The sequence below is a fragment of the Acinonyx jubatus genome, chromosome B4 (genome assembly GCF_027475565.1).
Source record: "Acinonyx jubatus isolate Ajub_Pintada_27869175 chromosome B4, VMU_Ajub_asm_v1.0, whole genome shotgun sequence".
Taxonomy (NCBI): domain Eukaryota; kingdom Metazoa; phylum Chordata; class Mammalia; order Carnivora; family Felidae; genus Acinonyx; species Acinonyx jubatus.
The window spans coordinates 133,889,790-133,903,107 of record NC_069387.1 but is presented as its reverse complement, the minus strand read 5'-3'; the positions used below and the strand labels follow the sequence as shown (position 1 = coordinate 133,903,107).

At 50.1% G+C, this 13,318-nt stretch overlaps 1 protein-coding gene across 7 annotated transcripts in view; it reads left to right on the top strand.

Moving 5' to 3' along the window:
• Positions 1-13,318, top strand: part of EFCAB6 (EF-hand calcium binding domain 6) — a 245,050-nt gene that overhangs the window by 202,734 nt on the left and 28,998 nt on the right. For all 7 annotated transcript variants that reach the window (XM_053226905.1, XM_053226903.1, XM_053226901.1 and 4 more), the window contains one exon: positions 279-470. In XM_053226905.1, coding sequence (XP_053082880.1) covers positions 279-470 — 192 coding nt within the window. The remainder of the gene's footprint in view (positions 1-278; positions 471-13,318) is intronic.

The following is a 13,318-nucleotide window of genomic DNA, read 5'->3' as shown; positions in this document are numbered from 1 at the left end:
GGCTCCTCACTCCCCTGCCTCTCCATAGCCACACGGTGGGGGGCCAGTGAAGCCACCCTTCCCTGCAGCACAGAAGCTCTCACACCAGGCCCATGCTTCCTTTACCTGTCTCAATGTCTTAGTCATGGTGCCTTTGATCAGTAAGGTAGGACTTATGCGGGACTCGAATACACTTGACTTCACTCGCAGTCCGAAAAGTAATACATAAAAAAAATATTTTTTAAATATTCACTGGATGGTAACATCTGCCTTCTCTCTCTCTCTCTCTCTCTTTGCAGGCATTTTCTGCATTGGATAAAGAGGACACTGGGTTTGTAAAGGCTTCAGATTTTGGACAAGTTCTTAAGGATTTCTGTCACAAACTCACAGATAACCAGTATCATTATTTTTTGAGAAAACTAAAAATTCATCTAAGCCCCCATATAAATTGGAAATATTTTCTCCAGAACTTCGACTCTTTCTCCGAAGAGGTAAGGATGTTGGCATTACCTGAGCACCTCTCTTTGAGACCGGGTTAAAAGTAGTTTTTGCCAAACGGGTAATTGATTAAAATGACATCAAGTAAAAGGGCAATCGCCTCATGTAATTAGCTAACTCCAAATGAAACTTTGGTATAAATTCTACATAGAGTGTTAAAAGGTAAGTGTGTATACTTTATGGAAAACCTTTTTATTTTGTTTTGTTTTGGTTTTCTTTTGTTTTGTTTTCAAAGAACTTTGGGAGCTTGCTTTAGTCTGGTTGCTTCAGAATTCTCCGGAATCTTAGATCCCTGAAGATGACCTGGTGTCCACAGAAGTGAGGCCCACAGTGTGTCGGGCCCGGAGGCGGAAGTGAGGGAACCGGGTCTCACTTGGGAGATGTTTGTTGAGGACACCCTATGTGCCGGTCCCTGGGGCGTGTATCAGCCAAATCTGGGCTGGAGATGAGCGTGGAGAGGGTGGGCTTTAACAGAGACATGATCAGCAGGAGGAGAGATTGCTGGGAAAGTCAGGGAGGGCTCCCGGGAGGAGGGTGTGTGACTGACTGCAGGGCTCTTGCTCCTCCCCCCAGACTGCATTTCTGGCCACACCAGGTATTTACCCTGAGGCTGTTTCTTGATCTCTAACCGTAAATGGACCCGAATCGTTAGCAACAATCACAGTCCGGTTTCAGCCAACACGGATTTCTCTGATCGCCATTCCGTGCTGAGAGGGAACAGAGGGAACAGAGGGAACAGAGTGGCATGGTCCCCGCCTGCATGGAAGGAGAGATGAAAATAAACATGTGAGCCATCCACAACTAATGCAGCGGTCAAATCACAGGGGGTCTGTCCTGCCGTATATTGAACTGTCCCTCTGCAGCCGGATACCTACGTCATTTCCAATGGCATATGCTCTTATGTGTGACGAACACCTACGTTCACAAATCCTTGATCACTGATCCAGGACGGACCCTTGGACATTCACATACTCGAGCAGACAGCGTGAACATTTTTAAGTAAGATCTGAGGTTCTTTGTAATGCTAACAACAGCAAACGCTACACAGTGCCTTCCGAGGGCCACTCTTCCTGGTCCTTTACATACATGAACCCGCCCAGTCCTTTAATACCAATACTTGGCATGTGCTATTAATGTCCCTTTTTATAGATGGGGACCCTAGGGCACAGAGACATTAATTTGCGCACAGGCCCCCTGATGGCAGGTGGCAGAGCTGGTCTGTGAGCAAGAGGTCTCTCCCAGCTCCAGGCCCCTCGATGCTGTGCCGTGTCTCCCGTGTGGGCTGTGACTTCTTTCCTCGTTGCCGTTTAGACGGACATCCCTCCCTAAGCAATGGATGCTGTCGGGTTGCACGTTTTCAAACTGCATGCCAGTGGTACTCCATCGAATACTGTTTTCTGTGCTTACTTTTTTTTGTTTGCTCTCACGCGTTCAGGACTTAGCCGTGTTATCCCTTTGGTCTTACTGCATTCCCTTATTAAGCTGCCATAAAATGAATCCATCAAGTGAATACATTCTGTTAAATGGACGCACCCTGTTCGGTTATCAGCCTCCCGCTAATGACCGTGTAGGCTGTTTACAGTTTTCTCCATTACAAGCAGAGCACCAGCCAGCCTCCTGCGTCGGTCCCCTGGTGACACTCGGAGTTACCCTGCGTGGGATCGGAGGGCACGTGCATGGGCAGCATCCCAGGGGCAGCATCCCAGGGGCCGCCGCTGTGGCTGCACTGATCAGTGCACGCTCCCACCAGCCTTGGGTGAGAGCTGCGAACGCTCCAGGTCTCCAGGAGTCCTGGGTATCGGCAGATGTTTTCATTCCTGCCCATCTGAATATCAGTAAGCCTGCGCGTTTTCTTGTGTTATGAGCCATTCAGGTTTCATTATCTGAGAAGGGTTCCTGTCCTTTGTTGGTACGTGAGCAGCAAATACCTCCTCCTGGCCTGTGACTCGTCTTCTCTCTCTGTTTATGGTGATGCTCACTATTTTTAACGAGTACACTTTTTTCCCCTGACTTTAGATATTCACTGTGGGAATTCTGGCAGATCCAGGAAAGTGCAAAAAAGAAAACGGGGCTCAAAACCCCATGCTGATGCCGTGTTGGCAAGAACAACCCCCACCGTGTGCTGGGCCGTTCTCCCCACACGGTCTCACCAGGCTCTTATCCCAGCAAAGCTCTCCGGAAGTCAGACTCCCGCCGGGTCAACTAGCAGAGGAGACCAGGCAGGTTCAGCTCCGGAGCAGACATTCTCGATGTGCCACACTGCCTTGGAGATCTCCGCCCCGCCCCCCCCCCCCCCCCCCGCCTTCTTAATGCATCTTTTCCCTAGTCCTTTTATCGTGACGAAACACTCTTACCGTAAAACTTACCATCTTAATCGTTGTTACGTGCACGGTTGAGTGGTATTAAGATCCATACACACGGCTGTGCAACCATCACCACCACCCCCTCCAGAACTCTTTTCATCTTGCAAAACCGAAACTAGACACTAATTAACCCCCCAACCCCTTCTCCCCAGCCGTTGGTGACCACCGCTCAGCTTTGCGCCGCTGTGATTTTGACCGCGGTGAAGTGGAACCATACAGTATTTGTCTTTCTGTGGCTAGCTTATTTCGGCTCAGCATAGTGTCCTCGAGGTTCATGCGTGTTGTAGCCTGTGTCCGAATTTCCTTCCTTTTTAAGTCTAAAAATAGTCCACTGTAGGGATACGCCCGGTTTTGCTTATCCGTTCATCTATCGGTGGTTGCTTCCACGTCTTAGCGGTTACGAATAATGCTGCCGTGAGCACAGTGTGCAGATATGCTCCTTTCTTTTACAGAATGGAGGTGACACTGGCTATGTGATCGTGGATCTTGCTTCTTTTCTCCTCCAGGTTAAATTGCACCACGTCGCTGGAAGGTTTTCCAAACATGGGCCAAAACGCCTTTGTAGCACTCCATCTCCTCCCCGCTTTTTAAGCGTCTAGATTTTTTTCCCAGCTTTTGCCGTTGTAAGTTACTCCGCCATGAACACTTCATATGTAAATCTATATCTGCATTTTGGATTCTTTCCTAGAGAAAAGAGTCCAAAGAAATAAATAACTGAAGTCAAAAGATAGGAATATTTTTATTGGTCTCAAGAGCAGCCCCGTACTTTTTAAAGTAATTTTTTCTATTGGGTGGAATCACATGAAGTCGCCGTTTTTAGAGCCAGACGTGACCGAATACTGACAATTTGATGTGGCCTAAGCTAATATCTGTAGAAGTCATTTATGCCCATTTTACATGATCTGGAATATTCTGGTAATTTTGAAGGAGAGAATTAAAGTTATCCCTAGGGACAACCACTATTAACATTTTGGTGTATTTACTTCCAATCCTGTTTTCTGTGCGAGTATCCTTTGGGGGTATGTGTAGGACAGCGCGCATATGCTGCTGACTTGGGGGTTGTTGGCGGATTTTCTCAGCTCTTAAAAGGCTCTTTTTCAACAATCGTTTCGTATTTGTATCGAAGTAATATATGCCCCGTGGAGAGGAAATTGAACAGTGGCGAGAGCGTTAAAAGCAGAGATTACTGGATCAACTCTTCACCCCTCTGCCCCCCCAAGAGCAGTCACTGAGACTTGTTCCTGCAGCACACCTTCTTCCCTCTCGGTCACCCTTGGATTTCTTAAAACAACCCTCCTGGGCATTTTTCGGGACTGTGGGTACGAGAGGTGAGGTCTCGCTTTCTCATTCCACCTCCCAGCTTCTCGCTGCCCCGCACCGTCTCCCCCAGAACTGCCATTTCACTTACTGTGGTGTCACTGGCATCTTCCAGGCTATTGATTTTTCTCCAGAACCTGGATTTCCTTTGACGCGTGCCCTCCCACGCTGTGGACTCACTCACTCCTCCATCCGCCAACGTTTCCTACATGCCGGCGATCAGCTGGTGCTGGGCCAGCAGTGACCCAGACAGACGCGGTCCCCGCCTTCCAGGGGCTTGTGAGATGGGGAGATGAGAAATGAGAAATGTATCCTACGTCAGATTCCACAACATGCTGCCGAGGAAAATAAAGCGGGACAGAAGGAGGGCATGTCTGAAGAGTCTAGAGGAGGTGGCCTCTAGGGGAGGGGCGTTAGGGGACACAGCTAGTTCAAGGACTCGGCAGGAAGGTGTCCCATCAGCTCGCGGCGTGTCTTCCCTGGGCGTGAGAGAGGAAATACAGCCGGGGAGGGATGGGGCAGGCGGCCTTGTCGCCTGGGGTCAGGGTGCAGGCTGTAATGCTTTGACTGTAAGTGACATACGGAAGCGGCGGCTGGAGGAGTACGCTGACCTGGGGCAGAGGAGCGTCGGTTAGAAAGTCAGAAAACTCACTGTGGCTGCTGTCTGGAGAAGAGACAGTGGGGCCAAGGACCAGAGCGAGGCGGGAGGCTCACGGCTCCGGGAGGGATGCTGCTGGCGTGGCTCCGTTCTAGAAACATTTGGAAAGCGGAACAGACAGGCTTCACTGATCCATGCTCCGTGAAGGAATGAGAGGCAGGAACAGCCGCAGCTTTCTGGCCTCTAGGGGGAGGAAAAAGGGAGGAGGGGTCTGCTGGGACAGGTGTCCTAACGGACTTGGCCGATCCCCCGGCGTTGGTCCTGCAGGTGCCTCCAGTGCTCGGCATTCTAGTGCAATAGCGTGCCTCTGTCGAGCACTTAGGAGTATGAGCCCAAACCCTTCCAGCGGCGTAGTGCCTGACCGCCTTGAGCCCTCCCAACAGCCCAGTGCCAGGGGGCAGCCGGCCCGCCAGCAGGGGAGGGAAACCTCAGTGCGGCCACAGCCATCCTCCCTCACAGGTCACCATGAGCATCTCTGTCCACTCGGGAATTCCCGGACCGAGGGTGAAGCTTCCAATGTGGCCAGCTTGCTTTGCGAACATTAGTTGTACCTGATTTTCCTTCCCAGAGTCTCCCTCGCCTCCGGAAACACTTTGCCGAATGTTCTCGCGGAGAGGTTTCCGGATGAAGTGCAAAATAAGTGATGATGCGAAATGTGCTCAGGGACGGGAGTGAGCGTGCTGGGCCGGAAGTGGCCGGGGCTGGGGACACGGAGACGGCCTCGCCCGGACCCCTGCACAGCCCTCCTCCCGCTGTTCCTGGCGTTGTTGAGAAGCCCGAACTTGGGCAGAGGCGCGTCGACCAGGAGAACAAGCAGATCAAGGGACTTGTAGGCTGAAAGTCCGGCACGAAGACAGGGTCTGTGGCCTCGATGTGCGGCGACCATAGGCAGTTCGAGACAGAGCAAGCAATGTGGGGGTTTTCCTTCTTCCTGTTTCTCTGCAGAGGGCGGGAGGGGCAGGGGCCACCCCTGCCCTTTGTTCTCTGCCCCAGAGTTCAGTCCCTTTGAGATCACTGAGACCTCTGAGCAAGGGCGTGAGTTAGCTTAGTCAGGTGGCTGGAACGGGGAGGAGGCTGTGGGAGAGCCGAGCCTCTTTCTAAAGTTCAATCCTGGGCTGGCATTTTTAATAGAAGAAAAAGAAGTAACAAATAATGGGAATAGTTAACGCATCGTCCTCAAGCTCATTAAATATGATACCACTCATCCCTCCCCTCTAGGGGACACATGGGAGACAAGTAATTAAAAGCAGATTACCAAAATGTAATTAAGACAGCCAGTACCGCTCCCTGCAAAGGAGGTTCACCCTGAATAATCCCTCGCCAAACCGAATCCGTTCTTGGAAAAGGAACAACTTTTCAACACGCTTTGTAAGGCCTCGGATAGATTGAAAGTATGCAGAGAGTAGAGACGAGAATTTTGCACCTACTCACAACCCGTTTCTTATATTGGATACCCTGCTACATCTGTCCTCCGAAACTTCTATTGATCTCCTGTCTCGTATGCCTGTCACACACGACATGTGAAAATCATCCGAGCGCTTTTCAGAACAGATGCCGCATTATTTTCAGATCCTGGTATGGAACTCTGGCATGGCGCAGCGTCTCCTCCGTGCTCCTTCTGCCGCCTCATTACGCACCGCCAAAGTCAGACAGCATTTCTCAAAGCGCGGGTCACGGGCCTCGGGCCAGGGCGGATCAACACGCCCCAGCCCGGGCGGGGCCTCGGGGCGGCGCGTCATTGTCGCGCACCACGCTCGGCTCCGAGAGCCACACGCAGGGTTTCCTGGGGGCCCAGAGACTTGTGAGCCGGGGGAACACAGAGGGGCCCCCGTCTTTGCATGCCTCCTCCCTCCTGCCAAACCGTCACACCCCGATTCAAGACGAGAAGCACGAACCAGTGTGGCATGAAGGAAGGGGGGACAGAGTACTGAAACCGAAATGCTACCCGGTGGCTTAGTTCAAAAGAAGAAAAAAGACAAGTACTGAGCCATGGTGTCGGTACCTTTTTCACACGATTCCCACAGACTGGGTGAAAACATTATCTGAATTTCCAGCCTATGCAAATAGCTCTTTTTCACTTCTGGGAAAAACATTTTACATTCAAAACGCTATGTGCAAAATAGAGAGTATCACCTTGTTTTTAGAAAATCGTCCCCGCTTAACATTTCTTTTAAGTCTTAAAGTGCACTTTCAGTATCTTCCGTGAATAGAAAAATATCGCTCAGAGCAGAAATAGAATTTTTAAAAGACATACCAGAAACCCATATAAAATCTCTCTACTTTATTACCATGGAAATAATGGAATTTTTTAACAAAACGCATCCTTATTTAATGCAGAGTAATTATTTTGTCACATTGGAGCACACGGAGAGCCAATGAGATCCTCCCATACTTTGTGTTTATAATATATGGTCTTTAAAGTCATTCAGCGAGATGTTAAATAATCTGAAGACGGGTTTTTCCGAGAGAGAATTTAAGCCTGTAGTTTTTAGCCGAAGAAGGAACCGTAAAGCACATCAAAATGTTTGTAATCTTTTATGAACACTGTATTTATGTTAGTTGTTAACAGCGTTACTTGGATTTATCTTTCTTTTTATTGTAAATATAATGGTGTCCATGTATTTTTAATGAATGGATAAAAAATGAGGAGTTCCCTTTTCAGGAAACAGTGCTAAGATTATTGGGGATAAATTAAGTAAATTATTAAGATGTATCATTACTGTTATTTACTCTTGCTCCCAATGGCAAGAAAGGCGAAGTCCTCTTGATATGATTTCCATGATTTTTTAAACATTTCCCCTAAACTTCACTCACTCTCCACTTGCTAGCCAACATTTACTACCTACTGTCTTCGAGACCACTGAGGACATGGCAGGTTGTGAGGGACAGCACAGGCCGACTTGGACGCGTGGGGTGGCCCTGGTGACTGGCCAGGGGGAAGGGCTCTTGGGTTGACTGTGCCTAAAGTGAGAAAGAGGAGTATTGTCACCCATAGCCTTGGATATTGGCAGCAGCTGCCCGGCGGGGCCTCCAGGCGTTGGGTGGCTCCCCGTGGGAGTCAGGCAGACAGGACACATCCACCTCCCCACTCTGGCCCTTTGGGCTGGGTGAGCCGGCTACCTTGCTGGTGGTCACTGCCGGCACCTCGGCACGACCAGATGTCTGTTCCCTCTGGGCATCAGCGTCTGCACTGGTCCTAGCGCTGACCCAGCATTTGCACAATACAGACAGCCCGCTTGAAGCCAACCGTAGCGATAAAAGCCGCAGAATGAAAATACCGTCGTCCCAGAAGATGAATAATTCGGTGTACAACCTGGTAAACTTACGTGGCTGCCACTTAGCCTGGGCAAAGTCATTCTTTCAAGGTTAAAAACTCTCCCAGATCGGCTCGGTTACAGCTCCTGCGCCACGCATCCCGGGTCCCACCTGCGCCTGGAGCCACCTCCGAGGAAGGATTGGGGCCGGGCGCCCGCTGCCCTAGCAGCTGCCAGCGAGGACGCCCTGGAGGCAGGACAGGGGCTGCCGCCAAAGGGAGCGTAGCCTGGATTCTGATGCCCCTGGCAGAAATGTGAAGGGGGCCGCAACAGGCTGGCTTCCACCTGTGCAGGGAGGTCACGTTGCCCGCCCACCACGTCTCCATCTGAGGGATCCCTTCTCAAACACAGTCGTTTCAGGCAGACAGGGAGGTGATCCTGTCCAGTCAACAGGGTTTGGAAGAAAGCATATCCATGTTGAATTTCTACTCAAGTAGTTACTATGAATCTGAGTGAGTGAATTTTCTCAAACCCAGACATTCCGTGCTTGGTGGGAGGGGGTGGGCGGGGACGGGCTTTCGTCCACCTCCGTGTCCCAGCTCCTCCGACGCTGCACCCTGTGTCTGTCACTCGCTCTGGCATTCTCAAAACACTCTCACAAGCACGCCCTCTCCAATACGCGTTGGCATCCTTTCTTGATTCCTAGCCTCAGTGAGATGCTACCTAGATGTTCAAAATAAATGGACTGTGACGTGGCCGGGCCAGGCAGGTCCCCATTCATTGGTCCCTCTGGAGCCAGGACAGTCTAAGTTAATTATAATTTGTGGTCAATTAAGGACCAGAGTTGTGCTGTACCATTGGCTGTACAAGGTCATGAGTGTATCAGGAAGCCAGGAATCAACCCAAGAAGTCATTGTCCCAAATAAGTCTTGCAGAGAAAATCCAGAATACGGATAGGGCTGGTGTCTTGTTTATTGTCCTATGCCTTGGTGTCTAACTTGTAGGCGAGCTATCTATGGTCTGGCTCAGATGCAGTATTCTCCTGGAAGAATCTTAACTTTCTTTTTTTTTTTTTAATATTTTTTTAAGTTTACTTATTTTGAGAAGAGAGAGAGAGAGAAAATCCCAAGCAGGCTCTGCTCTGTCGGCTCAGAGCCCGACCCAGGGCTCAAACTAACAAACCATGAGATCATGACCTGAGCCTAAATCAAGAGTCAGACACTTAACTGACTGAGCCAGCCGGGCTCCCCAAGAATCTGAGCTTCCAACATTCATCAAATGTGGATGAGAATGTGTGCCAGGCACTGGGCCCATCTTGGGGGCCGGGCAGACGGGAAGACAGGTAGACATACTCCCATTTCCCTCCGAGTGTCTCCTGCTCTGGCAGAAATAGCTGTGACCACTGGCATACAGACTGGAAAGTTCCATCTCTTGACTTCTACTGAGGCCTGAATTTGGATGGTCCATGCTGAGAGATTAAGAGGAAGGAGCAAGTCGCCCACCCCCCTAATGATGGTACCTGGCCAGTTACCAACACCATCTTGTCGCCCACAGTCAGACTCCAGCATCCCAACGGATGTACACATTGGGCAGGCGCTGGTCTAAGCGTGTACGTAAATTAACTCAGCCAACCTCCTGACAGCAGCCTTTGAAGGTACGGGCACTATCATTATCCCTATTTCGCAGTTGAGGAAACTGAGGTACAGAGAGGTCAAGGCATCCATTCCTGGTCACACAGGTAGAAGTGAAGAGCCAGCAGGCTCGTGCTCTCAGAGTCTTCCCGTCAGATGGGACCCGTCCTCACGTCCACCCTGTGGGACTGTTACTTGGATTAGTGGGTTAATGCAGAAAGAGCTTTGCCTGGTACCGAGCACAGCAAACCCCAAATATTTGCATTCACTATTCTTTTTTTATTCTCTCCTTCTTCAGTGAGTGTGTGTTTAATGTTTAATGTTTAGTAATGATGTGATTATATGGTGTGGGATTTATTTGAGTGGAAGAATTTATTTTAATAGTTTCATAAACGACTTCAGCCATGAGTTTATTGACTCATTAAAGGGTTGAAGGGGTGGCTCAAATGTTTCCTTTATTTCCCTGCATTTTATGGCAATTTCACGCTGGCGAAGGGTTTGTGAATTGGGCGTTTGCAAAGGCATCTTGGAGAGATCCTTTGTGAGTGTCGGGCTGTCTGATGGAAGTGAGCTTGGAACCAGAGGAGGGAGGACTTACCCTGCATCATCAGGGCAAAGAGGAGAGCCAGCAGCTTTGATGAGCTTGTGCCAAGCCGGGATGTTAGGAGATGGGGCTTCCCGGGTGGGCACCCGCGCGTGCAGAGACCCGCGTGGGGACGGCTCCTCACTGTGGGCATGACTCGCATGGGTTGGGGTGAGGGGAGAGGGCAAGAGCAGTGGGGGTGAGGCCAGAGAGGGAAGGGCTCAGGGAGGCAGGCCCAGGGTGGGGCTGTCAGGGTGGGTCTCCCTTCCCCGCTCGGCTCCCCCAGCCACCTGCAAAAGCTTCCACTCCTCCAGGGCAGGGGGTCAGCCTGCCATCCAGGCCTCTGTTCCCAGTGCCTGGGCCAGTGCACGATACACAGTGGGTAGGTCCTCGTCCTATGTATGAGTTGTCACGTCCTTATGACTGGTAGGTACTTACATTCTCATGCGTGTGGTAGGCGGCTATGGCCATGCTGCGTGGGAGGAGCGTAGCCCTGACTTCAGACCATCTCGAGCTCTATTGTCAGTGGAGGGGAGTAGCCTGGGGTCCAACCGCAGGGGAGTCCTTACCCCTCGAAGCTCAGCCCCTCTTCCTTTGTCTAAACAACAGGGAGAACCATGGCTGCCTCAGGGGGCGATTCAAGGATTGGAGGAACTTCCATAACACCCTAGCCCAGCACCTACATGATGGAGGCGCATTGAAAGGTGGCCTCCGGAACGGGGTCTCAGTACCTTGGTTCAGTTGACTGGAAGCATGTCTTGGTTACAGACTTTCCAAAGGAAGTTCTGGGAACCTTTAGACCGACCATTACTCATTGCCCAGAAGGAATTCTTGCATGGAAAGAGATCTCAGGTCTAGGCAGTGGTCATGGCGCCATGAAACCTGGGTTATGCCTGGAACCCTACTGTCACTTCCCCACTTCCGCAAACGGCGCACTGGGTCATGGACACCAATTCACTGGTCACTCAGATCTCGAGACCTCCTAGTGGATGAGAGTCCACCCTCGGGGGGAGTTGGGGGGCTCTCAGAGTGGCAAGCGTCTGGTTCACGATACAGTGGTAAGGGTCTACAGCAGTGCGCTTGCGCAAAGAGCTTCCACTTTATGCTCATCTGGATTTTTTAACGTTTTATCTTTTTTTCTTGTTTTTTGACAGGCAGTCTCGCTTATGTTGTTATTTTTAACATTCATTTATTCACTGTAAATACAAATGAAGATACAGTACAATTAATTTTCTTTGCTAATCAAAATATTTGATCAAATGAAGCAGTTTTTCGATTCTTAGAAGTAATTATACTGTTCTTTAAAAGGAAGTGGAGGAATTCTTTACAGAGTATTTCTAATTAGGAGTTTTGCTACCTGCTGTGTTCTTATTCTGTATGAAGTTTCGAGGTTGTGTTTTTTTTTTTTTCCTCCTGTAAGGAATCCTAGAGAAACTATAGAATTGTGTCCCTAAGTATTTAGAACAAAACTTAGTAGGAGAATTGTGCTATCTGATTAGCTAATTACAACCTTCATAATAGCTAAATTAATACACCGACATATTTCTTTAAAAAAGTGTTTTTAATGTTTATATTTATTTTTGAGACAGAGAGAGACAGAGCATGAGCAAGGGAGGGGTAGAGAGAGAGGGAGACGCAGAATCAGAAGCAGGCTCCAGGCTCTGAGCTGTCGGCACAGAGCCCGACGCGGGGCTCGAGCCCATGAACCGCGAGATAGTGACCTGAGCCGAAGTCAGACGCTCAACCGACTGAGCCACCCAGACAACCCTACACCAACATATTTCTAATCTGACGCCTGGATACACCACACTGTCAAGCCTGTTGCTCCCAGCCAGGTGACCGCCACCTGGGACACCTGCAGGAGGAGGGTCCCAAAGTTCCCTTGCAGCGTGCCCATCGTCAAGGAACACTGAGCGCAAAAAACCATCCACACCAAACAACATAACTCCTTTTCTTTGTACTCTGTGCCCACCCTCGTCTATTTCTTACTAACTAAACATTCAGAACTGTGTTGGTCAGCTACCGCTAAGTAACAAACAACCACGACCTCTCCACAACAGCAGCATTTATTTCGTTTTTCCATCTGTATTGTGACCGATCTAGGCTGGCTCAGCTCTGGGTGGCATGCCTGGGTCATCTCTGTTCCACGTGTTCTCACCCTCCTCCTCGGACCAGTGCTGTGCCCCAGGCCTGTTCTTCTCAAGACAGTGTCGCTGGCACAGGAGGATTTGCCCAGTCACACAAGTGCTTTTTATATTCTTTGTTCATGTTATACTTGACAACATTCCCTTGCCCAAAGCAAGTCGTATGGCTGAATCCAAAGCCACGTGGCAGACAGAGGACGTGGATACAGGGAGAGTTGAGAAAAATAGAGCCTTGAATGCAATATCCCACAAGGGAACAAATACACGTGTGTCTCCGTTTCCAGCTCTATTGGGTTAGTGGACAATTCAGTCCACCTCTTCCCTATTACGTTCCCTCTTCCCTATTATATCTAGAGAAGTTGTTTGGGATACAATGTAGTGCAAAATCAATTTCCTAAGTCAGCCAAGACCGTGGCTGGACATAACTTAGTGACAGTATGCTGGAAGGTTCTTTTCAGGAATCATTCCCCTATTCGAGCTGTTGCAAGAAGCGTACGATAGACTGCATGGGAGCTAACAAAATTCCGGGTTCAGTTAACCCTTCTGGAGCACACACCCTCGTTCTTGCCGCCGGCTTAACCCCCTCCTCAAGTGCTGCTCCCTCTCCTGGGTTAGAGGCAGGTCAGCCAGCCCCTCGCCTGGAGCTTCCCCCGCTGCTTCAGATGTGAGTTTCCCGCAGCAGAGACAGGCTAATTCATCTTTATCTCAGGCGGGCTGGTACAGTGCCTTCCTGAAATGGATGGTGTGCTCCTTGATTGTGTCTGCGTTGTGCTGGATGGTTCTCTTCGACTGCTGTGGCTGTCACTACTTTACAGACAGAGAGCCTACACCCAGAGAGGTGAAGTGACTCGCGTGAAGTCGCCAGCCACACGATGTCCGAGCAGGGCGCTG